This window comes from Muscardinus avellanarius (genome assembly GCF_963383645.1).
Source record: "Muscardinus avellanarius genome assembly, chromosome: 8".
NCBI classification, from domain to species: Eukaryota; Metazoa; Chordata; class Mammalia; order Rodentia; family Gliridae; genus Muscardinus; species Muscardinus avellanarius.
This window is the reverse complement of record NC_137794.1, coordinates 54,345,494-54,373,426: the sequence shown is the minus strand read 5'-3', so window position 1 is coordinate 54,373,426 and position 27,933 is coordinate 54,345,494. Positions and strand designations below refer to the sequence as shown.

At 38.7% G+C, this 27,933-nt stretch overlaps 1 protein-coding gene across 1 annotated transcript; it reads left to right on the top strand.

Moving 5' to 3' along the window:
• Positions 1-16: 16 nt before the first annotated feature.
• Positions 17-16,081, top strand: MCHR2 (melanin concentrating hormone receptor 2; the record flags this gene model as incomplete). The annotated part of the gene is made up of 5 exons (XM_080700090.1): positions 17-198; positions 4,254-4,463; positions 9,532-9,726; positions 13,213-13,332; positions 15,766-16,081. The coding sequence occupies 5 exons, from the start codon at positions 17-19 to the stop codon at positions 16,079-16,081; spliced, it is 1,023 nt and encodes a 340-aa protein (XP_080556216.1).
• Positions 16,082-27,933: the final 11,852 nt, after the last annotated feature.

Sequence of the window (27,933 nt, the reverse complement as noted above, 5' to 3'; positions counted from 1 at the left end):
CAAAAGTCCATGAACAATGAATTCATTTCACTCATCTTGCTGGAACACCTCTACTGAACTTTCAAACAAATCCTCAGATCAAGAGTTTGCTTATCAACACCACAGTATTGTTGATACAGTCATCCTCCCATCCATGATTGGGATTATCTGTTTAACAGGGCTGGTTGGCAATATCCTCATTGTATTCACTATTGTAAGGTAAGATCTTTTTCTTTCTTTTAATAGTTTAGGGAACACACCTAAACACCCTAAAGAAACCAAATGAGTTCTTTCCTTTGTAGGATTTTGCTTATGAAATCAAATTTCGAAACTCTTTGCTTAAGATAATTTTTAAAAGTCTACAGATATTTCTATCATGTATTTCATAACATCTGAGTTGTAAGTCTGAAAATGGTAAAACCTAGACCTGTGTTTACTTTTAAGTCACTACATTTTTAAAGCAGTGACTCTCAATCTCAGCTACATGTTAGAATCACCTGAGAGCATCTAACAATCTTGATTTGAAGTCTCAACCAAGATCCATTAACTCAAAATCTCTGGAGATGGGGTCCCTACAGGGTTGAAACTACAAAGCAATCATTTTATTTCCTGGCAATTAAATATTATTCTAAGAAGCCAGGTGTGGTGGTACACACTTGTAATCCCAGTACTTGGGAGGTTGAGACAGAAGGATCACAGTTGCTGAGTCCTGCCTTAGTGAGATCCTGTTTCAAAAAAACAAAATAAGCCGGGCGTGGTGGCACACGCTTGTAATCCCCGCGCTTGGGAGGCAGAGACAGGAGGATCGCGCAGGTTCGAAGCCAGCCGCCTGCGCTGGCTTAGGAGACCCTGTTTCCAAATAAAAATGTAAAAATAGGTCTGGGAGTGTAGCCCGGAGGTAGAAGGGCTTCCAGGAACCCCAGTACCACCAAAAAAAAAAAAAAAAAAACAAAAAACAAAAAAAATAAAATAAAATAAGGCTGGAGATGTAGATGGAAGTAGAATGCCCCTGGGTTCAACCTCTACTACCAAAAGAAAAAAGAAACTGATCTATTTGGGCTGGTGAGAGAAAACTTTCCAATCATTTGAGTAAAGAAGAGACTATCTGATCACTCCAAGATACAGGGAGCATAGTGAGTTGTTTCCCTCCATACAGACCATCCCAATACACACCAAACCAAGAGGTCTCTGCTCAACAGGACCTCCTGCCTGTGCCCCCACCACTACCTCAAATTCAGGTAATTTTCTGCTTTCTCTCAAGTAGAGCAAAAGGTTTAATCTGGAGAATAAGAAGAGATTATTTGTTTTCTATGGATTTGACAAAAAATGAATTTAGAATTAGTGTACACATGCCCCATCAATAACTGACACCTTTGGTATCATGCTTATATTTATGTTCAAGTTTTACTGATTTTAATAAATACAAGGTGTTAAATTTTTTTGCTCTGGTCTCTGATCATATCTGCCCCTTTTTAAATGTTTTTTCTATTTAAAGGTGTTTTCAGCATTATAATTGCAACAAACCTTTGTGGAGCATTTTACACTAAAATGCATGGTTTTAAATTCATTTAATCCTCAAAGAAGCAGTACTATTATTACACCCATTTGGGGAAAGATATTAAAGAGAGTAAATAACTTCATCCAGCATCCCACAGCTAGTGAATGGTATGCTTGGTGATTGAATCCAGATCTTATGACTCCTAATCCTGGGTTATTTCCTCCACCCTAACAAAAAAATGTTCATCAAAATTAGAAAGGTTGCTATTGGATTTGGTTGGTGGGTGGATGAATTCTCGCAGGACCAAGTAAGAGCAAGAGCAACCCCCAGGATGGTGATGTAGACAATCTTCACCGTTGCTGAGAAAGTCCATGACTAGTCATCTTCCTTAGGTGGCTTCTCAGCAGTCAGTCCTCCTTCAAAGTTTTATTGTCACTCTTTCTGTGGTTAGGTGTAGTGGATCAGTGGTATTTTTATCCTATTCAAAATTGAAAATGTATTTTATACATTGGGATTCACCTTTTAATAACTCAAGCGTCCCTTAAGTATGTCCTGTTAAACCATTTGTGGACATCAAGCATTATAAACTAATTTTTAAGGGCCAGAAGCAGTTCAATTCAATAGGTAGTACTGAATTCTTAACTGCATGCCTAGCACTGTCCTAAGGGTTATGGAAATACCAAGAAATACTATGGCATAATCTGAGCATAAAAAGTTCATAGTCTAGTGAAGACGGAAAGATATGAACACATAGGATAGTATGAAAAAATGCAAGACATTACACACAATCAAGTGAAAAAAATGGATGACTCAAATAATAAGTTTCCAAGAAAGGGAATGTAAGTCATCAAATATTTTCAGGAAGTCTCATGAAGGCAGCAGTGCTGAGAGATTGTGAACAGTCAGAACGTTGGGGATGTTTCCAATTCACCCCAAGTTGCCTATTGCACTTGCTCACTTCTTCCATCTTTCCCTCTCTCCCAGCCTGATACATCTCTATCATTTGTCCTCAGTTCAAAAAGGACCTTTTTACCAAGAAGCCTGCTTGATAGCCCTAACAGGGAGAGGACAGAGATCCCTTCTTTGTGTTTTTCTCTATTTTTTCCTCAATTGCAATGTAATCTTTTATTTATACATGTCTAGTCTATAAGCTCCTTGATGATAGTTCATAGATTCTTTAGCTTTGCAGCCCCAGAGCACAGTGCTATACTTGGCATGTAATTGGTGCTCAATGAAACATTTGTTAAATTAATGAGCAGCATCTCTCAGATAGAGATAATATTTATTGTTGAATGTGCCAGCTCCTTAAAGAGCTGAATTTTAAATTTTAAATTCTGCTCTCAGAAAACTCTTTCACCAAAATTTAAGGATGCTCCATCTAGACAGCGTATCCTTCACTTCTCCCTTCCCCACCTGAGCAGAAGACAAATTGCTCTCAGCACCATATACCTGTTCACTCATTTCAGATTCTTCTTTCCTGCCTGGATTTTAGGTTCTTCATCCACAGTCTTTGTTGTTGATTAGATTTTGCTGGGATATTATTATGTAATGATTGAAGTTTAACAATAGCCTCAGCTCTAGTGGAGAAAATGCACTGCTCAATGGAAAACATTTATTCTCACTACTCAGCTCTTTAGGGGTGCTAGAAGTCCATAGAAACTAGTCCTTTGGCTTGAGTGTGCTTAAAGTTGGTATAATTTGTTACTACAGAGAAAACAACACCCAAACCTTGTGGCCTGAAACCATAAACATTTATCATCTCCAATAGTCTCCAAGGGTCAGGAATCCAAGAGAAACTTACCTAGTTGGTTCTGGCTCCGGTTCTCTCATTAAGCTCAGCCAAGCTTCCCACCAGGATTACAGTCATGCAAAGGCTTGTCTGGGGCTTGTATGGAAGGAGCTACTTCCAAGGTAGCTCATTTCCATACCTGGCAAGTTGGTCCAGTTGGTCATTAGCAGGAACTTCATTTCCTCTCACAGCAAAGATAGTGACTGCCTCCCACCAAAGATAGTGACCCATGAAAGCAAAGAGAAAGACCCACTATGCCTTTGTGTCAAATGTTACATGCTGTTACTTGCACCATATTCTAATTGTTAAAAGCAATTTATTAAGTTCAACCATCACATCAAGAATTAAATCTGCCTCATTGAAAGGAATAACAAAAAATTGTGGGCATGCTTTTTTGCGTATGGTACTGGGGATCAAATGCAAGGGCATACTGCATCTGAATTATACCCACAGCACTTTTTTTTAAACAGTCTCACTAAGTGGCTTAGGGTCTCACTAAATTGCTAAGGCTGGCCGTGAACCTGTGATCTTCCTGCCTCAGCCTCCCAAGTCCTGGGGTTACAGATGTGCTGATAACCACCACAGTTATCAGCTAAACGGTTCAAAATGTTCAAAGACTAGGCAGAAGACTAGGCATTCTTTGTCTTTCTGTGCTCAGTTTCTGGGGGGGTGGGCACTGGGGATTGAACTCAGAGGCATTCTACCTTTGAGCTATACTCCCAGACCAACTTTTTTATTTATTATTTGGAAACAGGATCTTGCTAGGTTGACGAGAGCTTCACGAGTTGCTGAGGCTGACTTCAAACCCATGACCCTCCTGTCTCAGTACTCCTCCCAAGTACTGAGATTACAGGCATGCACCACCACACCCAGCTTGTACTCAGTTTCCTTTAGCTCTTAAAACTCATGTAGGCAATTAAAGTTCTACAACAGTTGGCATATATTGTCTTGTAATGTTAATCCTCAGTCTCCCTTTATTTCTTCCAGGTCCAGGAAAAAAACAATCCCTGACATTTATATTTGCAACTTGGCAGTGGCTGACTTGGTTCACATCATTGGAATGCCTTTTCTTATTCACCAGTGGGCCCGTGGGGGAGAGTGGGTGTTTGGGGGACCTCTCTGCACCATCATCACATCACTGGATACCTGCAACCAGTTTGCCTGTAGTGCCATCATGACTGTAATGAGCGTGGACCGGTAAGCGAAGGGACTTTGACAGATCTTAACACAATTCAGAAGCATCTATTCTGCCTCAAGGTCATTCCAATTTAAGAAACATCAGTGTTCATTTATAACTGCAAAGCTCCTCTTTGTTTCATTATAGGACTGGCCAGTTAATATTTTTTCAACTTTCACAGAGGTCTATTTTTTTCGTGGAAAATGTAAAACACTCAAATCTTCCTTTTTCTAATCTCTCTTTTGACCTTCATTTTATTTGCACTTCACTGTAAGAAAAAAAATCACAAAAGCATGAAATATTAGAAACTCAAGTGAACCTTCTCCGTCATGTTTACAGTAAATAAGTTGAGTTCTGGAAAGTTTAGGTGGAGTGCTGGGGCCACACAGAGAGTGACAGAACCAAGAATTGAAATGTCTCCTCATTTTCTGTCCAAAGATATATGGGGTGTGTGAACTCTCTTAGCAGTTCTAAAGAATCAGTGGAGTACATAATAGGTTAGTATATAGCTATGAAGCAATCTACCAGCACCAGGAAGACCATCTTTAACATATTTGGTTATATCTGGTTAATGTAAAGTGCTACCATTTATATCATTAAAAATGTATTCTCCCATGTCCTAGGATGCGTCATAGCCGTTTTCATAAGCTGTCATTTAAGATGATAGTGATGGTGAGTACTTCCAGAGACAGGGAGTGGTAGACTCAGGCCATCTGACTTTAGAAATGGCAGTAATGTGTAACCACCTCACTACTATCTTCCCTAGGAAGCATGCAACCTAAGCTTGTCCTGCAATCTAAGCTTGTCCTGCAACCTCCAGGTCGTATGACCCTCACACCACATCTCAGCAGCTCTCCCCAAATGCAAACATGAAGACAGCAATATGCACGTCAGTGATGTGCTGTCTCCAAAAATGATCCCCATAAAGTTTCTACCCACATTTTCCTTCCCACCTCACTCCAACACACTTGATCCCCCTTGCTCTGATCTATTCTTCTTCCCTTGCTTCAAGTAGCTCACAGAATTTACATAATTTACTCTGTGTATTTATTTATGTGTGTATTATTTAATGTCTAGCTCCTCTAACCCTCTGGTAGTAGATTTTTAAAAGGCAGAATCTATCCACTAATAAATCCCAAATATCTGTGTAGTGCCTGGCACATATACGCTCAAAAAATATTCATGAATGAATGGATGGATGAATAATGAATGCTAGTGTTTAAGTGTGTGTTAAATTTCCCTGGGTCCATCCATGACTCCTTCCTGAGCTTTTTTTTTTTTTCCCTCCAAATAGTCCTTTGGGTTAGAGAAGTGATAAAAAGTTCTTCACGTGGATTAAACAAAGAAATGGCAAGGTCCATATAAATCATTCACTCTGACATAATGAATAATGAGGGCCACATTTTATGCATTTTATATCCTGCTAGTCTCCTGCAAAAAATTCCCAAAATACAGAGTGTGCTTCTCAATTTATAATTAATACCACCTTTCTAAGCCAATGTTCCAGGTAGGTATGATTAGCTCAGAAAATGCCAGTTAGTGCTGACTATGTCTTGAAAAAAGCCCATAGCTTACCAGTGTCCCAGCATCAGAGACAAGGCCTTGCATAGCCCAGTCCCACTGGAGAAACACAACCTGAAGTACAGGCCTTACAATACAAATCTCATTCTTGGGGATAATAAAAGCCTCTTCACATCCTGTACCTTGGAGATAGGAAAATATTGGCTTTTTCAAATTTTTATTAAAATTTGAAAATTTAAAATGTTTTTAAATTTTTTTTAAAATTTTAATTTTAAATTTAAAATTTTTTTTAAATTTTTTACTGCAAATAAAATGAATGGTCATTTTCTGCCTTGGAACAAACCAACTGAGTATTAGTTTCTAATGTTGACAAGTGTGAGTGTGTTTGTGTGTGTGTGTGTGTGTGTGTGTGTGTGTGTGTGTGTCTGAACCATCTGAATAACATTTTCTTTTGCTTTGTTTTAATCTGGATTGACAAGGATTGTTGCATGCTAAATTTTTACTTTGTAGATAAGACATTCAGGCCGTTTTCTTTTCCTGGCTCTCACTCCCGAGGCTCAGGTGGCAAGACACAAATGCTCCCTGACATTTCTTATAATTCTAACTCTCTTAAATTTATAAGAAATTCAATCAAATCTAAAAGTTTATCAAAGAAAAATGGAGTTTTCTTTGAAAGGCCATAACCAAATGTCAGTGCCATCAAGAATGCTTGTGGTGTATGTATTTGTCATGTTAATTGCCAGTTCAATGGATCATACCTTGCAAGTATTTCCAATAACTTTCATGTCGCTTTTTCTGATGAGTAATAACTAAAAGTGTGTAGACTATTAGACCATTTAATGGTGGGTTCCTTCCTCTATAGCAATACAAAAAATTATAAATATTGCAAGTATTCAAAACATTTGCCTTTGGATACAAGCTACTAGACTTTCCTTAGTGGCTACTTCTGTGAATAATTTTTTAGAATATCAAAAGATGACAAATAGGTGCCAGAATTCCCTATTTATTCATTTACTTACCTAGCAAAATGTTTTGAGCATGGCCACATGCTAGAGCCTTCCAGATGTAGGATATACTGGGGCCTTCAACTAACAGCCAAGGCTTCCGCCCTCGGCGGGCTACCATTCCCCAGTGTAGATGCGTGGGAGAATAGTTACTTCCACACAGCAATACAGCCTCCTGTGAACTTCATGGACCTTATATAGAGTAGGAGGTCAAAAAATACTTTTTTTGAGAGAAAGATGGTTAAATAGGAACTGGAAGGAAGAGCAGGAAGAAGTGAGATCTTGTTGGGCAGGTAGAACAGTGGGTGCTACCTGATCCCAAAATTGGGAAGAACTTGAATGAAATTGCTCTAGTTTGGATCTGGAATGCCCCCATCCCTCAAAGGCCCTTGTGTTAAAGACTTGGTCCTTGTCAGGCTCTGTACCAGCAGAGCACAAGATGATGAGGGCACTTGAGGCTATTTCTGGTCTCGAAGAGGTGAGAAAGCAAGATAACTGAACTCCTCAAACAAAGCTCAGCTCCCTTTTATTACAGGTTTACAACATTAAGCCTGAGTAATAAAATCATTCATTGTCTCTGGCTAAGGAGTAGAGTATTAGGTCAGGAATGCTTTAGAAGGTAAGTTGTTATTGGGCAGTTTTTTTTTTTTTTTTCAAGAGCAGCAGAAGTTGCTGTCTCCAGCAACCTCCTGGAGGTGGTCTTCTACCTATAAACAAAGCAAGCAAAAGGTGTAGTAAAACAGGAGGAAATAGCCTAGATAGGGAAGAAACATTGAGGTCATTATCTTCAGTTCCTTCAAGAGAGGCAATCTTCTGCCAAAGCAAGGAAAAACGCTATAAATCCTTAAGCCAATATTTTTTAGACTTAGAACAATTTTCTACAGGTGTCCAGTGTGGTGCTATTGGGAGGTGGTAGAACCTTTAAAAGTCAGGCCCAGTGGGAGAGCCTAAGCTAATGAGCCTGTGCCTTTACAGAAGGTTGTGGGATTCTGGTTCTTTCCATTTCTCTCTTTTACCTCCAGACTATGAGGTGAGCAATTGTGATCTGCTGTGAGGTCTCCACCATGATGCACCACCTCACCACAAGCTCAAGAACAGTAGATTTGATGGCTTATAGGCCAGATGCTCTGAAACCATGAGCCAAAATAAACCTTTTGTCTTTACATGTTGATTACCTTAGATGTGTGTCATAGTGATGGAAAGCTGACTAACACAGAAGTCTAGAGAAAAATCTGCCCCAAGCTGCAGCCCAGGTGACAGGCAGAGCCAGGTAGAGAAAGACCTGATGGGTCATGGTAAGGAATTTTATCTCAAAGGCAAGAAAGCCATGTAAGGGTTTTCAGTTGAGGAGGAATACTATTCCCCATTCATTAATTGCTAAGTCATTGATACCATGACTCCATCATTCTTTAAGTCCAGTCAGAATGATGACCGGGCTGCACGGCAAGCACTTCATCCACCTCCAAGCAAGGAGGAGGAGGAGAATCTTCTGTCCTGAGCCACAGGGAAAGTACCATGCAGTGTGCAGAGGGAGGGGACCTGACCCCTGTCCCCCCACATGCCAAGGGGTTTCTTAACTGAGTACAAAACTTTCTGCCTCTTGTACAAAATTCAAAGAGCAAGAAGACGGAGGATTCTTATTTTTTGAGTCTTCGTTAAATAAATATTCAAAAACTTGGAAAAATGATAGTCGACAAAACCATATTTTCTGTTTGTTTAGTTTCTACTAATAATGCCTTCTGCCACCACCCTCGGCAAAACTGCTTTTTCAAGCAGCCATCTTTCTGAAATGACAGCTCTCTTTTTCATCTTTTAGCTTACTGTTAGCTCTGAAATTTTTTATTGAATTTGCTGGAGGGTCAAATATATTTGATATGTCAGGATTTCAAGTTTGATTAGTGATCTTCCTTTTCTTCTGGACTTAAAATGGAAGAAAGAAAAAGAAAATCCTTCCTTGGGAAACTAGCCCATTTCCTCCCTCTGGCCTCTAGCTTAATTCCTTGGGGAATTTATATTGTCTATGCTCGTCACATTTATTCATCCTCACTATGATTTCTATGAACCAAATCTCCAAAAGCCTGGAGACCCTACCACAAATCCATCTAAGCAAAATGTCTGTCAGTGTGCCTGAACCTCTTTCTGCTGGGGGATTCTCCCCGCAGCTCCCACACCTCCCTCTGTCCTGCCTCTACGTCAGTAAATCCTACTGGGAAGAGAACCAGTTCCTCCCTTGTTCAGAAACAAAGTTTTCCAGAGCCACCTTTGCAAAAGAAGCACCTTTGTAAAGTAAAAAGTTTGCACTGAGGAATTTTACCATTATCAGGGTGTCTGTGGAAGCGACAGCTATTTCAGTGAGTGGTTTATTCAGACTTTCAGGGTCGAGAGTTGTTTTCTCTACAGGTATCAGCAAGCTCTTAAAAAATATAACTTTCTTTTGCCATGATAGAGGTGTGCTTCAGGGAGGATAATAATACTAATAATTTACTCTTGTCATGAACCTTTCATCCTTGGAGCTCAGTGCTTTTATTGATTGTTCCCAAACCCTTCTTAACTGACTTTGCAGGTACTTGGCCCTCGTCCAACCATTTCGACTGACGAGTTGGAGAACGAGGTGCAAGGCCATCCGCATCAATCTGGGACTCTGGGCAGCTTCCTTTATTCTGGCATTGCCTGTCTGGGTCTACTCGAAGGTCATCAAATTTAAAGACGGCATCGAGAGTTGTGCTTTTGATTTAACATCCCCTGACGACGTACTCTGGTAAGTTGTTAAAACGTAAGGCAGGTAGAGTTGAATTAAGTTGTGAAGTACTTCATCCTTCTTGTCAACACATGAGCAGCCTCAAGGAGTGTCCTCGGGGACCCTCTTCTACCCATCTTCCTGCTTAGTTTTCTTTTTTACGCAACCCGACTGATGGTTTGATGTGAAGAAGAGGGTACCCTTCAGAAAAAGATTTTTAATTTAATCAGGCAACCTCGGCAAGCACAAATATACTTAAATATGGATTTAAACATCCACGGGAGCCAAATGTGGTGGGAAAACGGTAATCCAGGGAGGGGGGAAATCTCAAAAAGTCTGACAGTTACCCAGATGTAAACCTTAACAGTGTGCAAATGTAGTTTGCTTAAACTGTGATCCCAAAAAATATATTTTCAAGTTATAACCCATAGTACCAGTGAATGTGCCCTTATTTTGAAATAGAATCTTTGCAGATACAATCAAATTAGTTTGAAGCCTAATGTATTAGGTTGGGACCTAAATCCAAGGGTTAGTTTCCAGATGAGGAGAGGAAGATGTGAAGAGAGAGATGCACAGAAAGAAGAATGCATGTGCAAAGACAGAGGCAGATGCTGCCCTGATGTGTTTGTGAGCCAGGGATTGATGGGGACCCCTAGAAACTAGGAAAGATTCATGGAGTAGATTCTCCTTCATCTCCTCCAAAAGGAACCAATCCTACCAACAATTTTATTCCAGACATCTAGCTTGTAAAACAGTGAAAGGATAAATGTCCATTGTTTTAAACTATCTGGTTGGTGAAACTGGGTTATGGAGTGCCTAGGAAACTAATACAAAAATGAACACAGCCATTTCTTACATTTTAATTTGAAATGAAAAAAGGAAAGTCAAACATTTCCTGCTTGAAATTTTGAACCAAATATTGGATCTATGACTTAAATTTTTATATACATATATACTATACATATACACATATATACTAAGTAGGTGCTTTTCATTTGCATGAAGTCAAGTCAGTCTGGAAGATTCCTTTTCCTACCCCATCACTTGTCAGGTAGATGAGTCACTTCTGCATCATGCAGACACAGCCTAAGAGAGATGGAAAGAGAAGTCACAAAACCCCATTCAAAAAAAGCTCCAGAGCCAGGCATGGTGGTGCACACTTGTAATCCCCACACTTGGGAGGCAGAGACAGGAGAATTGCTCAGGTTCGAAGCCAGCTTCTCTGGGTTAAGAGACCCTGTTTCCAAATAAAAATATAAAAAATAGGTCTGAGAGTGTAGCCCAGAGGTAGAAAGGTTTCCCAGAACCCCAGTACAAAAAAAAAAAAAAAAAAAAAAAAAAGCTCCATATGTCCATTTAAGAATGCCTTAGTTTGGGCCTCTATAGTAAAGTACCATGGACTGGGTAGTTTGTAAACCAAAGAACTCTATCTCTCACTGTTCTGGAAGCTGGAAGTCCAAGATCAAGGCCAGCATGGTCATTTGTGGTTAGGGTTCTCTTCTAGGCTACAAACTGTCAACCTCTCCTTGGAAAAGGAGAAAAAGAGACAGGAAGCAAGCTCAGGGGTCTGCCCTCACAAGGGCACTAGATCCATTCAGTTCTCCCAAATACCTCACCTTCTAATGCCCCCTTCTATCACACCAGCGTTAGGATTTCAACATACAGATGTGGGGAGGGGGAAGATAAGCATTCAGTCCACAACAACACAACATTTGCTTTTGTTGGTGCGTTGTGATTGTAATAGGATGGGATTCAGAGTAATGGAAACACACATGCCCATGGTAGTTGCTGCGTTTCCCTCTGGATTTCACCACACTACCTCCCCCTCCCTGTACATGTTATTGAGATTGGTGTTAATAATTTAACATATATACATAGCATTATTTGAACTGTTTGGGAAGGATTTTTTTTTTTATTTTGCTATTTCTCCCAGAATCATTGACTATACTTAAACAAAGAACAATAGCCAACTGAGAGGTGGAGTGATGCTTAATCACTAGGGCTGGTAAATTTACACAGCCTTCAACCTACCTATATGGAAAGCATATTTATACAGTGAGCCTCAGGTGGGCCCCCCTTGACTTTGACCTGTGTCAAAGAAACAGATAAACAACAATTAGCTGTTAGCATCAACAGCTGCTTTGGCTTGTTTTCACAAAGGATGTCCAGGGGATGCAGCCTCTGCCATTCCTCTTCAATGGAGTCCTTACCATGATCTGAGAGTAAGATTACTGTACTGCATTCAGAGACCCTCTGATCCTGGGTCCTCTCACTGCTCTACCTAGCCAATATGGACCTGCCTCTCTTCAGTGAGGCCAGGGTTCTGCCAGAAATGACATCACCTGGTATTGGTGCAGTAATGGAGTTGGTACACTTGGGAAATCTCTCTGGAGGAGCACCAAGAAGAGATGGGCTGATTTTACAACACCACCCCATGCCCATTGAGTGGCCATCTGGAGCCTTGGTCATGAGCAAAAGCTCTGGAGTCCAGCTGATTTCCTAGGTTTAAATGCCACCTCTGTCCCTTAAGGACTGGATAATGTCAAGCAAGCATTTTTCTCCTCTGTGTCTCCATTTTTTCTTCTGTGACATAAGGATACTAAGGACATTGGACTCAGGGTGTTGCACAGAATCAGTGGTTAAGGAGATTCTATAGATGAACAAATAAGGCAACCTAACTGAGGGGATGTGAGGGGGAAGAGGGAAACTCTCTAAAGCACATGATGTACTTAAACAAACATCAAAGTCAATCACTGAGCCAAGCACGGGAAGGAGGAAGGGGGAAGGAATGGGGCGGGAATTGGGTAAGGGCTAATTGGGTGGTGTGTGCATGTATGTCTCCACCATCTTGTATCCCATTAAGATGTATGACTACAATGCACCAATAAAAATTTTTAAAAGGCCAGGCATGGAGGTGCATGCTTGTAATTCCAGTGCTTGGGAGGCTGGGACAGGAGGATCACACACCTTCAAAGCCAGCCTCAGCTACTTAGTGAGGCTCCCAGAAACTTAGTGAGACCCTGTTTCCAAATAAAATATAAAATAGGTCTGGGAGTATAGCTTGGAAATAGAAAGCCTCTGGGTTCCACTCCCAGTACCACCAAAAAATAAAATTTAAAAAATAAAATAAAATATGCACAGCACTTAGACCAAGACTTACTACATAATAAATACTACCTGTTGTTACCTCTTATAATTAAACATCAATGATAATAAGTATCCTTTGTTCTGCACTTGATACAACTGGGCTTGGCTAGAGAGGATACAAGAATCTTGTCAGTGAATGATAAATAGCAGGACTTCTTTATAAGAAGGACTTCTCTATAAGAAGGCTCTTAGCTTTTCCCCAAGAACTTTTTTGTTCTGTACCCTGAAAAATCAGGGAAGCATACCTGGTAAAAATCTAAAAGCCAATACCTATTACAGTGATGATAACTAACTTTCTCTCTCTCTCTCTCTCTCTCTCTCTCTCTCTCTCTCTCTCTCTCTCTCTCTCTTATTTTACAGGTACACACTCTACTTGACAATAACAACTTTCTTTTTTCCTTTACCCTTGATTTTGCTGTGCTATGTTTTAATTTTATGCTATACTTGGGATATGTATCAACAGAATAAGGATGCCAGATGGTAAGTGTTTGCCTTCTTTTGCTTTATTTGTTAAAAGAGCAATTCAGGTGTCATAAAATATCTTTGACAGGAACTTAGGCAACAATTACTTAAAACTTACCACACTCAGACATTAGGGTATTAATAAATGTGTAAAAAGGCATGTTCTGAAAACAAGACATACCTAAAGCAGCTATTTGAGAAACTCTCTGTGATAAATGCTGAAATCGTCAATGTAATGGTTTTATAAAAATATAATCAGAACTCAAGATTGTAAACCAGGCATGACATGCCTGTAATTCCAGTCTGAAGAGTCTGAGACAGGAGGACTGCAGTTCAAGACCAGCTGCAACAACTTAGTAAGACCCTCAGCATCCTAGAAGATTCTGTTTCAAAACAGAAAACTGGGGATATATCTCAGAGGTCGAATACCTCTGGGTCCAATCCCCAGTACCAAAAAAAAAAAAAGAACAGGAAAGAATAATTTTATATTTGTCACCAACAATCTTATTTAACTACTTTAATTATAAAATTTGCAAAGTTGTATATCTTTATAAATATCTGAGACGTATTTGCAAGCTTTTCATTTTTGTTTTAATTTTTTAGTTAGAGAAGGATTCCATTAATATTTGAATTAGAGGAGAAAGTTCTCATTAACATTAGCAGATCAATTAGGAATAAATTAAACCAAAGACTTGTCGGTTTTTTAAAATTTTTTACAGTAGTGGGAATGAAACTCAGGGGCATTCCACCTCCAAGCTACACCAAAGCCCTATTTTTTATTCTTTATTTTGAAACAGGGTCTCACTACGTTACAGAGGGCCTCACTAATTAGCTGAGGCTGCCCGAGAAGTGTGATCCTCCTGTCTCAGCCTTCCAAATTACTGGGATTACAAATGTGCACCACCACGCCCAGGTGAGAGACTTATCTAATGACAATAAACTTGTGGAAGACTTGTGTGTGTGTGTGTGTGTGTGTGTGTGTGTGTGTGTGTGTGTCTGGGGATGGAACCCAAGGGCATTCGACCTCCGAGCTACACCCCCTGCCCTATTTTTTATTCTTTATTTTGAAACCGGGTCTCACGGAGTTGCAAAGGGCATCACTAAGTAGCTGAGGCTGTCCACTAACCGCAATACTCTTGTCTCAGCCTCCCAAATGCTGGGATTACAAGCATGTGCCACCACACTTGGCTTTGTGAAAGACTTTTGAAGATTCTTGTCTCTGGAAATGCATGAATAAATTTAAATTATAGCTAACCTAAAATTGTGCATACTAAGTTGTTCAAATAACCCAGTGATTATATAGCGGGTCGGGTTAAAAATATTAAAATTCGTTTTTGAGAAATTTTTAAAGTATATATGTAAACAATGATATATGTAAGCAAGTAATTAAAATATGTGACAAATCCAAAGGAATCTTATTGGCTTACAGCATTTTATTTTACTTATCTTTTTAAAATTCATCAAAGTCTTATATTACTTAAAGGTGGTCTATGTAGAAAGAGAAAGGAAAACAGCCATGATTATAGAAAGATGGCTTCTAAATGTGTCACTTAGAAGTATTGGCTAGGTATCCTATATATAGATTGTTCCTCATTTTAAGTTTTTTCTCACACTGTTATCCTGATAAGACTATAATTATGTGCTTTGGGGAGAAAATAAGCTCTTCTCATCATAATATATCAGAGAGACTAGAATAGCTACATGACATTAGCCATAATCACTTGGTTAAACTGGATGTTGTGATACACACCTGTAATCCCCATACTTGGGAAGCTGAGAAAGGAAAATCACAGGTTTGAAGACAGTCTCAGCAGTTTAGTGAGGCTGTTGACAACTTAGCAAAACCCTGTTTTAAATTAAAAAGTAAAATAAAATAGGGCTGGGGGTATAACTCAGAGGAAGAACATCCCTGGGTCCAATCCCCAGTATACACACACACACACACACACACACACACACACACACACACTCACACACACCGCTTGGTTAAGATAGTTTGCCATGGTTCTTCACTGTGAAGTTATTATTTATGCTTTTCTCCACTCTATTACTCTATTCGTGGGAAGTGAGTCCCTAGGCATAGCCTAACCTGCAGGCAGTGGGGAGAAGATGGGTATTTATCCCTCTCTCCTACAAAGAAGAGTGTCAGTATATTTGCAAATAGTTGTCTCTCCTTCCTTCATTTTATTCCAGCAAATAGTTCTGTTACCACAGACTCACATGCATGTATTTTAAACACTGAGTTATAATTCGACGCTATTGATTTTGTTTCTCTAAGTGATCTAGTTATGGAAACTTTGAGAAGTTTCTAGCAGGAATGAAAAAGAATCTTTTCAGGATGCTAGGAATATTTTACCACAATGCCACAATGAACCATCCGAAAGGTTCAAGGAAGTCGTTGCCCCCAGTCTCTATGGCTGTTGATGTTCTATCCAAATGTCTCCTTTCCAGTTACAATCCCAGCGTTCCGAAGCAGAGGGTGATGAAGCTGACAAAGATGGTGCTAGTCCTCGTGGCAGTCTTCATCCTAAGCGCAGCCCCCTACCACGTGCTACAGCTGGTGAGCGTGCAGATGGCGCAGCCCACGCTGGCCTTCTATGTGGGCTATTACCTCTCCATCTGTCTCAGCTATGCCAGCAGCAGCGTTAACCCTTTTCTCTACATCCTGTTGAGTGGAAATTTCCGGAAACGCCTGCCACAAGTACAAAGGAAGGTGACTGAGAGGGAAATCAACAATATGAAAAATACCTTAAAATCAAGAATTTAGCAGAATTTTCAAGGCCAAGCAGGCCATCTTTGATATTGATATTATTAGAAAGGGCAAGGGGACCGGTGTGTGAGTGCCCATTGTTCTTGTGTATTTGTAACTCTTTGCCTCATTAGAACAGCATTATATCCATTGGGTATAATGAGTTACTATGCTCACTTTAGAAAGATAGAAATATTGATCTGTGTTGGGGGGCAGGTAGGGAGTAGCATGGTCCAAGATGCCTAAGTTCTATGGTGTCTATATTATTTCATATATTATAAACTAACAATATAAACAATAGAAATGGCTATTCATGACCATTCACTCCAAACTCACCAAAGAATGTGGCCTTGCCAGCCACACTTAAGCCAGATTTCTCCACTATGAAATTATTATTACCCCTTTCTCTACTCTATTCCTAGAAAGTGAGTCTTAAGCATAGCCCAACCTCGAGAGAGATGAGGGAAATTGTGAATTAAGCTCTATCTTATGAAAAGGGGTGTATCAATATATCTGTATCAATATATCTATAATTGTAATATCTGGCTGGGTGCATGCCTGTAATCCCAGTACTGAGGCTGAGACAGAAGGATCTCAGGTTCAAGACCAGCCTCAGCAACTTAGCAAGACCCTCAGAAACTTAGACCTTGTTTCAAAATAAAAACTAAAACAGGGATGGGGATATAGCTTGGAAGTAGAATGCCCCTGAGCTCAAGCAGCAGTACCAAAAAAGATATTTATGACATATTTATAAAGAAGACTTGTCTTTTCTCCTCTCCTTTTATCCAAGCAAATATTGAAAAGGAACCTCCAGCTTCCTCGGAGGAAACTACTTTCTAGTGATGAAATCTTATATCTGCAGAACTATCCGTTTCATGTGGGCCAATCCAACACCTTCAAGAGCCAAGCTCTACCTTTTAGAATAATTATAATCACCTATTGCACACAAACAAAGTATACATGTGAAGTGAAAAGAGAAGAGAGACCACTGGAAGAGAGGCTGGGGACTAAAGAGAGGAGGGGAGGGAAAGGGGAGGCATAGGGAATAAATTAGACCAAATTATGCTGTGTGTAAATATGAGTATGTCACAATGACGTATATCACAATTATGCAATCATTTACAAATAATAATCATTTGCCAGTGAAAAAGATGACAGGTAACAAACCTATGCCGAAGTACTGTTGGCTCTGTTTAATAAGTCTGAGAATGGTTAGGTGAAAAACCTTTCGCTGCACATTAGCTGGGAGCCAAGCTGAAAACAGGCCTGCCTGTTGTCTCTTCTGCTGAACCACCTTGGTAGCCTGTACTCATGCTGGGGATTCTTGCTTTCTCCTACAGACCCACAAGGACTAAAGTATCTAGTGAGTTAATGGTTTAAGTGTATCATTTTGAATTTAGCTTTGTTCTCATGCCTGCTAATTGTAGAAGCAAGAATCTTCATTTTAAGGATAATACTTTAAGCCATTCAACATCATTAAGAGACATTCCCTTTAGATTGCATTACACACTTCTTTCAGGGCACGAAATGTAATCAGGTCTCAGACTCATAGATGTTCATTAAATCTATCTTTTTTTCTCTTTTGGCATATATAAAACATGCCCTTTAGGAAAGAAAAAAATGTTTTAAAGCCTGTCTTCTCAAAAAGGCAAATATTATTTTGTTTATGGATGAAATCTGTAAACCTTCCTCCTTTGTTTAGAGACAAAAATTGAACATTTTGTGGACATCTAAAACTGATTTTTAATCAGCCATTTTCAGAGAAAAAAAACACAGAGACTAGCTTTCCAAATGACCTTATTTCCATTTTTATATCTCTGTTGTATTTGAATCAACCCAAACACATGGATTTTAACCCAATGTATTTGGCTCAGGGTCTTTTAGGCACCGTTTTGGAACAAGACAATAGCTAAATGCATATCTAGAAAGATGGTTCTGCAAACTACAAACTGAGATGGATCACACCAGACATTTGTGTTATACAACTGAGCTTCACAGAGGCTGGGTGCTCCTTCATAAAGCCACTCAGAAGCTGTGTCACAGCCTGGATTGCAGGAGCCTTCAATTTTACTTTTCTAAGGTGCAAACATCTGAATTCAGTGAATAACCTCCCACAAGCCAAGAAAGAGGGTCCGAAATAGACGTTATCATTTGATAGTTGAGGAGCAATTGTTTACGTTCATTGTCTTTTTTAATACAGCAAATATTATGGCTTTAAAGGTTTAAATGGTTTTAAACCAACAGTAATTTTTCTAACTGCGTTTCTAATAGTCCTCAAATAATTCCAATATAAATGAAATTGGCCATTGAGTTATTTTAATTTTCTTTATTAAATGTTGTAAACAACTTTAATATTTGATCAGAATAGAAGATATAAGGGTGACTATTAAATTCATCTTGTGCCTTTGTATAACTTTTCTATGCATAAACATATTTATATGCAGATTTACAAAGGTGATTTGACAGATTCTCTGTGTGCTTTATATTTTGTTCATCATATGTATACATGTTAATTTTCAAGTAAAATGAACAGTGATCAGTTCTATATATTCAATTAAGACTTAAGCATTCATCATTATGTAAAATCAGAATTGTATCCTGTGTATATGCTCATTCAATAACTAATATATATCAATGAGTAAAAATTGCTGGGATATTAATTTACTTCTAGCCTGTAGCTTCTACTTTTAAGATTTTCTTATATAAAGGATTTCATATTTTCTTAATATAGTTTCTCTTGAAAAAATACTACAGATATCAGAATTAGTAAAATGTGTCCAAATATGGCTAATATCCTACCATATTCATAGAAGTCTGAACCTTCATATCATTTTTTGTAGTACGGGGAATTGAACCCAGAAGCATTCTATCTCCAAGCTACATCCCCAGCCCTATTTTTTATTGTTTATTTTGAAATAGGGTCTCACTAAGTTGCAGAGGGCCTTACTAAGTAGCTGAGGCTAGCCAAGAACCTGTGATCCTCCTGTCTCAGCCTCCCAATACTGACTGAATCATTTCTTAAGTAAAATAAAATTACTGTTTTTCATGGTAATAATCATATCCATGCTATTGAAAGTAACTGCCACTGGAGTGTATAATGGAAAGAATGGGAAGACTCTAAGGCTAAAAGAGAAGGTATAGGACATTATCTAAATGATCCAGATGGGAGGAAATTAAATGTTTCCAACTAGGACAATAACAACAAAGTTGTATACATTTAGCTCCAGTTTCTTGAGTGTGTTCAATGTACCAAGTACTGCACATAATCAGGATTGATCTTCCCACAAACCCCTAAAGCTACATACACATAATTATCATTCTCGAGGATTCCAGGGCTTGAGAAGGCTGAGGAGCCTCCCTAAGGTTTATCAGCTAGTAAGACACAGACATGAGATCCATCCCCAGCCTGATGGGGCTCGGTGTGTAGCTCAGTGATAAAGTGCTTGCTTAGCATGCATAAAGTCCTCGGTTTGATCCCAGTACCACCACCAAAATAAAGGCAGATGCTCTTGGCTACTATCCTTCCCAAACTTTATAGTGCATGCATATCACTTGAGGATATTGTCAAAATGCGGATTCTGATTTAGTAGATCTAGGGTACAATCTGAGCCTATACATTTCTAATAGAGTTATGTACAACAGAAATGAAAGAGAAAAACAGGAGAAACCTTCCAAAATAAACTTGGTTATATAGAATGAGGAAGAGGGAGAATAAGAAATAATTTTGAGGTCTCTAGCTAATGGGAAAGCTACTACTTGCACAGGAACCCAAGAGGATGACCAACTACAATCTGTATTCATTAAATGAAGGTTATTTTCAGTATGATCCTAAACCAATTTTTTTTTGTTTGGACTGGGGATTGAATCCAGGGGCATTCTACCTCTGAGCTACACCCCCAGCTCTTTTTATTTTTGTTTTGAACTAGGGTCTTACTGAGAGTCTCACTATTTGCTGAGGCTATCCTTGAACCTGTGATCTTTCTGTCTCACATACTGGGAATATTAAGAATGCTTCACCCTGCCCCTAAATCAATCTTAAAAACAAAAGAGGTTGAACCACTTTTAGCAATTATAAAACTCAGACCATAATAGGTATCATGTCTATTTACTTATCCAACTCTGTTGTTTATTAACAACAAAGCCTCAGTAATAATTTTCACTGATTCATAAAATTATTATCAATCCTTTATGGTTTTGTATCATTACTTAAAATCAGGATTGATGTTGAGATGGAAAAGTATAACATAGATATCAGGGATTAATTATTGTACAGTGTGCACAGAAGTGGGGGTAGGGAAAGAGTGGGGGTAGGGAGAACTACAGCTACAGAGCCAGTTGACCTGTGTTTTCATCCCTAAATTGTTACTTACTGCCTGAAGGATATTGAGCAAGTTCTTAACGGCTCAACCCTCAGTTTCCTGCCTATCAACTGAGGATAATATTACCCACTTCAAATTGTTGTTGTGAGACATGAACACTTAAACCACTGAGAACATGGCTTGGGTAATGTACTGAGTACTTTTAGTACCATCCTTATCTGTATGTCCATTATCATCACCTTAAAAATACTTGATTGAAAAACAGCCTTATTTCAGCTTCCATTGAGTAGAATCTCTTCCCCCCATATCTTGAATCTAGACTGTCACAATTACCAACAGTAGCAGATGCCCACTGGAAAGTAACACAGTCATACCTAGGTGCATTGGGCAGTCTTTCATGAGTATTTAGAACACAAAACAGCCATGAAATAAATGGTCTCCCAACAATTTTATTTAATTCAAAATGTTTAAAGTATAAGGAAAATGTTGTTCTATCTTATTTCTATTTAAAAGAATCGATATAAATAAACTGCCTACAGAGATGGGGAAAACAGATGGATTTGAAAATCCAAGCTCACACTGAATATAATTAACTGGGAAAGGGAGAGAAACCAGCAATGCTGGAGACCATAGGTGCCCGGAAGACAGGCAAAGGGCTAACTTATTTTTAACACCACAGTCATCTCAGCAGTAAGAAAAATTCAAATTCGATTAAAGTCTTCGAAGAAGTGAAAGAGCAAATGAAGAGAGAACAGAATGTGGCTATTGGCGAGTAATTAACATCTGACCCAGCTGCGGCCTCCAGTAGGTGCTCACTGCTTATGAGCAGAGTCTGGGTTTTCAGGTTACTGCAGATGAGAAGTCCACACGAAAGTGCACTAGGCACTGTTTACTGTGTGATTCCAGAGCAGGTACACCTGAAGAGACAGGTGGGCTTAGGCAAAGCACTTCTTCAGCAAGAATGGAGGGCTGTCTTCTGCAAAGAGAAGCCTTATTTGCATACCCAGGCAGAATACTGCGATAATTCAACCAAAAGATAGCAAGATAAGCAATTGGCCTTCATATAAAGGATGATTTTTGGCTCAATGACAATCAGTCATGCCACATGCTGTAGAAATTGCATCGTTTTGGGGGTGTGGGAGGTACCTGAGATTGAATCCAAGGGTGTTCTACCTCTGAGCTACACCTCCCAGGCCTATTTTATTGCTTATTTTGAACACAGGGTCTCACTAATTTGATGGGGTTCTCCTGTTCTGAAGCTAGCCAGAAACCTGCAATCCTGTCTCAGCCTCCCAAGTCCTGGGATTAAAAGCATCTTTAATGTCATCTAGTGTACAAAGCCTCTCACAATTGGATCCCAGTGACCATTCCACTATTTACCCTATAATTTGGTGAGTCCTACACATGGAGTACACAGTCACAAATCCCTGTATTTTGGGTTTTGTTTGTGGTACTGGAATTTAATACCATAGACACTCTACCTCTGAGATATACCTTCACACCACCCCTATGTTTTGAAACAGGGTCTTGCTAGGTTGCTTAGAGTCTTGCTAAATTGCTGAGATTGGTCTTAAACCTGCAAACCTCCTGTCTCAGCCTCCAAAATACCAAGATTACAGGTGTTCAGTGCCATGCCCAGCACAAATCCATGTTTTTAATGTGTATTTCTGCTACCTAAAATACCGTGTCATCTCCCAACACACACACACACACACACCACATACACCCCCCCCCACACACACACACCTAACAAATCCCTACTGTTAGGCCAAATCTAAATGTTATTTACTTCTACTCCCACCCCAATCAAGCCAAGTATTATGTACAAGTATTTTTTGTTAGTACTTACATAATACTTTGTGGTTCCCTCTACTATACTATAAGTAATGTGGGTGTGTGTGCCTTTGTGCACGTGTTGTGGGTATGCCTATATTTGTACTTACATCTATATTCACAATTGTCTAAGGGTGCTGAAAGATATATGTTACCAAGACATTAATAGAAAAATTTCTCATATAAACCATGAAAATACTTTTATCAGTGAGACAACTTAAAAATCTTTCCCTCTTCTTTTTCTTTCTTCTGAATACAGCAATGAAGCGTTGGCATCACTTTTATAATAAAATTCTTGCAGACATTTCTCCTTTATTTGGGTTTTAGATAAAAGACAACTGGTTTATGCTCCTTAAGATTTAATGTGGAAGTCAGGCGTGGTGGTGCACGCTTGTAATCCCAGGATTCGGGAGGTTGAGACCAAAGGATCGCAGTTCGCGGACAGCCTCAGCTACGTAGTGAGGCCCTCCGTAACTTAAAGAAACCCTGTTTTAAAACAAAGAATAAAAAATAGGGCTGAGAGGTGTAGCTCAGAGGTCCAGTGCCCCTGGGTTCCATCCCCAGACCCACACACACAAAAAAGATTTAATGTGGAAACTATAAATAAGATAAATTTAATGTGTTAAATATTTCCTGTGAATCTATGAGAAAGATATTTAATAAATGATACAAGTGCTTAACCTAAAGGCTTCAGTTCTATAAATCCATTTCTAAAATTCAAATATCTACTACATTTTAAGAACATTTCAAAGTTCAAAGAATAACCTTTACAAAATTATTTAATTAGATTAGATATCAAGTGGAAAATGCTCAGCCCTTCTTTTTCAATGAATCAAAATCATATAATTTTTTTTTTTTTTTTTTTTTTGCTGTGCTGAAGATTAAACCCAGGGGCATATTACCTCTGAGCTACACCCCCAGCCCGATTTTATTCTTTATTTTGAAACAGGGTCTCACTAAGCTTCAGAGGGCCTCACTAAGTAGCTGAGGCTGGTCGCAAACCTGGATCCTCCTGTCTCAGCCTCCCAAGTACTGGAATTACAAGTGTGCGCCACCACGCCTGGCATCACATAATTATTATAAAGCTAAATAATATAGGTCCTGAAGACAGCTAGTTCTACTTAATGTCCTCTAATTCATGAATTAGTTCTATCTTGCTTTCATAGAGTTGGTATAATTTGATGAGCACTTAAAAACAACTTAAATATATTCCTAAAGTCAAGATTTTGTGCTCTCCAAGTTCTTTTTAGGTTAATATCTGGGCATGTGGCTAAGTAGAACTTCTTTTTGTCCCAGGAAATTCCCTGGGTGGATGCTCATGAGATAATAGGAGACATGGCATCAATTTTTAATAAATTTATGAAAACATCTAGAAAAAAATTAAAATAAATTTGTGTATTTTTCTTTTTCTGAAATTATAAAAATTATGAAAATGATTACCATGGAATTTTTATAAAATGAATGAGTAATTTTCTTTGGGAAATAATTAAAAATCGCCGGGAGTGGTGGCACACGCTTGTAATACCCGCGCTTGGGAGGCAGAGACAGGAGGATCGCGCAGGTTCAAAGCCAGCCGCGCTGGCATCAGAGACCCTGTTTCAAATATATAAAAATAGGTCTGGGAGTGTAGCCCGGAGGTAGAAGGGCTTACAGGAACCCCAGTACCACCACCAAAAAAAAGGAGAGAGCCTGTTTCCAAATAAGAAAGTATAAAAATAGGTCTGGGAGTGTAGCCCAGAGGTAGAAGGGTTTCCAGAAACCCCAGTACCACACAAAAAAATTAAAAATCATTCCTAATTTAGCTACCCAAGATATGCCAATATTCTCATAATGTAATTTCATTATAAAAATAATAAAAAATTATAAATACAAAGGCACAAAATAAAATGAAAATAAATCAAAATGTTTTGTCTAGTGTTTTACCCCTTAGGCATACATATTATTTTAACACAATTTGGACAATGATATATGTTTTTTAATGGGACTTATATTAGTTCTAGTTTTTTGAGGTTATAACTAATATTGAAATGAACATTTTTGCATGAAAGTATTTGTCAGAGATTTTTTTTACTATTTTTTGGAATAGATTCATAAAAGAGGAATAAATAGATCAAAGAGCTCCCACTTATTAAAGTCCTTAATCATGTTGCCAACATACTTCCAGAAAAAGCTGCTACTATAGAACCTACCTAAAGGAGATAACAGCAAATGTTTTCTGTCTCTTCGATAATATTCAGTAATTTACCTCTGCCAATATAAAAGGTCAAAATGTTTCACAATAATTTTGTGCATTTCTTTTATTTTCTAGTGAAACTAGGCATTTTACATATTAATTGGCCATTTATATGTCATGTACTGTAAATAAAGCTCTGTGAAGATTGGGTGTTTGTCCCCAAATCCTTTGTATTTGACACATAGCAATCACTCAAAAATTGCTATAGGGAAAAAATGGTATTTTCACATCCTTTGGTCATTTCACAGTGGTTTTTAATGTTTAAATTGATTTTTAAAGACCATTTATATGCTCTGTTTTTTAGTTATTTTCCCCAATTTCTCATTTTCTTCTCAATCTTGTTTATGGTATTCTTCGGTCAACAGTTGTTCATTTTTATGTAGTCAGATCCATTTGCTTTTTTTTTTGCTTTGTATATTTTTCTTCTTAGAATTTTTGTGTGTGTGTGTATGGTACTGGGGATGGAACCCTTCTACCTCTTCGAACCTGAGCAATCCTCCTGTCTCACTTCCCAAGCACAGGGATTACAAGCGGGCATCACCACGCACAGCTATGAAGTCCTTTTCTGTAATAATGTTTAGTGGAAACATAATTCACAGTTATTGTTTTGTAGGAGAGGGAATTTATTACAACCATTAATGTATTTAATTAACTGAAAGAAATTCAGTACCTCAGGAGAATAGCTTGAGAACTAATTGTTGTGCTCTGGCAGTCTCTAAGAGGTAAGAATTTGATCTGGAAAAGGATACATTTTTCTTTACAAGGATTCTTTATCTTGTGTGAATCCATTGAGCCTGTAAAAGTACATGTGCACTTTTCTGGGTAGGATCTCAGACAATTTGTAACCAGGCCCGGCCTGGTGGTGCATACTTGTAATCCCGGCGCTTGGAAGGCAGAGACAGGAGGATCACACAAGTTCAAAGCCAGCCTCGCTGTCTTAAGAGACCCTGTTTCCAAATAAAAATATAAAATAGATCTGGGAGTGTAGCCCGGAGGTAGAAGGGTTCCATCCCCAGTATCACCAAAAAAAGAAAAAAAAGAACTTGTAACCATAAAGAACTTGTAACTCATAGTCACTAGAGATTCTTTAAAGAACTTTCACATTTAATGCTATCTGGCTTCCCCAGTCTTGAAATTTTAAGAATTTATGCAGTGCACAGTGGCATACGCATGTAATCTCAGTACTTGGGAGGCTGACACAGGAGGATCGCAGGCTCAAGGCCAGCCTCAGCAACTTAGTGAAGTCATTTGCAACTTATTAGAGTCCTTGTTTCAAAATAAAAAGGTCTGGGGGTGTAGTTTAGAGAATGCCCATGGGTTCAATTTCAATCCCCAGTACAAAATACTTCAAATAAATGAGGAGAGATTCCAGTACAATAGTGGAAATTAATTTTGGGAAGGAGGTGGGGAGGGAAAAGGGGAGATTTGATGAAGGAAAGAGTTTCTTACATTCCTGAAACTATCAGTACTGTAACACCCAGTTCAAGAAGTCCCCAAAGACCACCAGGGAGACCATCACCATATGCAAAAGCAAAGAGCCTTTATTTGGGCTTAACTTCCGACTCTCAGACCTCACAGATGCAGCGGATCTACCCAAAGAGCCCCCTACAGCAGTTAGACAAAGCTTTTATTGCCGTTAGGGTAGGAGTGGGGGAATTCCAACTTAGCAATTACATGATTGGGCAACTTTTAAGCAGAGGTGATTTGGTGCAAGGGGACTGGCCCATAATGAGCACATCAGCTTAAGCATTTTATCTATTGTAGCCAGGGGCCTTATAACAAAATAAAATCACAACTGTCAGGGTTCTTCAAATACCAATTTCAATATTATGAATGAGGAGGCAGAGGGAGCAGGGCGAGGTCTAGGGGTAAGTGTACCATTGTGTGTATGTGTGTTTCTATCACACTGAACCTCAATATGATGTACATTGCACAAGAAAATACATATTAAAAAATTGTAGGGGTTGGAGGGTGTAGCATGGAGGTAGAATGTTCCTGGCTTCAATCTCCAGTACAAGGAAAGAACGAAGAGAGAGAAGGAGGAAAATTTTAACTTTTCTGCAAATGCAGTGTGCCCCTAATCCAAAAAGGACGACAAATACAGCTAAATAATAGAGATCAAAGATTTTAAGCTCAATAACAAATTCAATTCAAGGTTTTCTGAAGTTGCTACCATGCTGACCCCAGACTTTATTAGTGACCATGTAGAACGATGGTGTGCATGTCATTGAAAATTCAACAGATTCTAAGGCCAAATATATCAATCTCTTCACATAATCTCTGCTCATAGAATTTCTCATTTAGATGGAACATTTCAACATTTCTAATCCGAGATCACAATCCTCTCCACTGTCTCCAACAAGTAGTCACCAAGTCCATGATTAAAACATTACTAGGGACAGAGGACTCTGATCATCTTAAGAAAATTCATTGCAAAACTTCTCCCTTTGTCCTTTATTTCATGAAGATCTAAGTTTTCCATTTATCTTACTGAAAGAAGGAGCCCAGGTAATCAGACACACCTGCAGGGAATCTGCTGAAACAACTTTTCAGGCTGCTTAAATGGATGGGCTGAGACTCAATCAAAACAGCATGTCATGGATTCATGCTGAAAGGTTTATGTAATGGTGTGAGATTTTTTGAATACAGAGTACTCTTTAAAACTTAAAGCAGCATTCAAATGATAAAACAAAATCACATTGTAAAGTATAAGCTATACCAATTTCTAAACCTCCTAACTTGGATAAATGGGTACAGTCATTAATTTTTGTGTAGGTGATCATTAATACATAAGGTCAAACTATTTGCACAGAAGCATCCAGTCATTTTGACAAAGCTAAGCAACTGGGTAGAGTTAGACCCTGTTTTGAGTTGAAGAAATATCCCATTGCCAGCACGAAAAATGTCTGAAAGCTCTCTAAGGTTTCCTAATTCCAAATGGTGACTGAAAAAACAGACTGTCACCTAGATCCCTGTACAACAGGGGTAGGGAACTCGAACTGACTGTGAGCGTTATCTTGTAGCAACACTATACATATCAGTGCAAAAACTCCTATGAAATAACTTCAGTCTCTTTACACCTTATTTGAAATAATAACAATGACCTTATTATTTGTCAAAAATAGCATATATTAGCCAAGTATAAGAATAAGCCCATTAATTTCTCTATCACTCAAGGCAACAAAGAGAGGATAGTTCAATCAAAAAATCCACAGAGAAGCAATGCTCCATAGGTGAATGCAAAGGCTACTTGTCATAGACTTTCACCACCACCGCCAGGTCACTGAAGAAAAGAACTTGGTTAAACACTTTTTTGAGTCTTGTGCTCTGGTATCCTACTATAAATAATTTTTGTATAAGATTTTGGCACAGTGATTTTTTAACTGTGTATTTGTTCATTTTGTTTTTATACTAATAGTGTTTTTGAGCTACACGTCACAACCAAGAAATCAATTAAGTGGCTCTCAATCAACAATTTTTCTTCT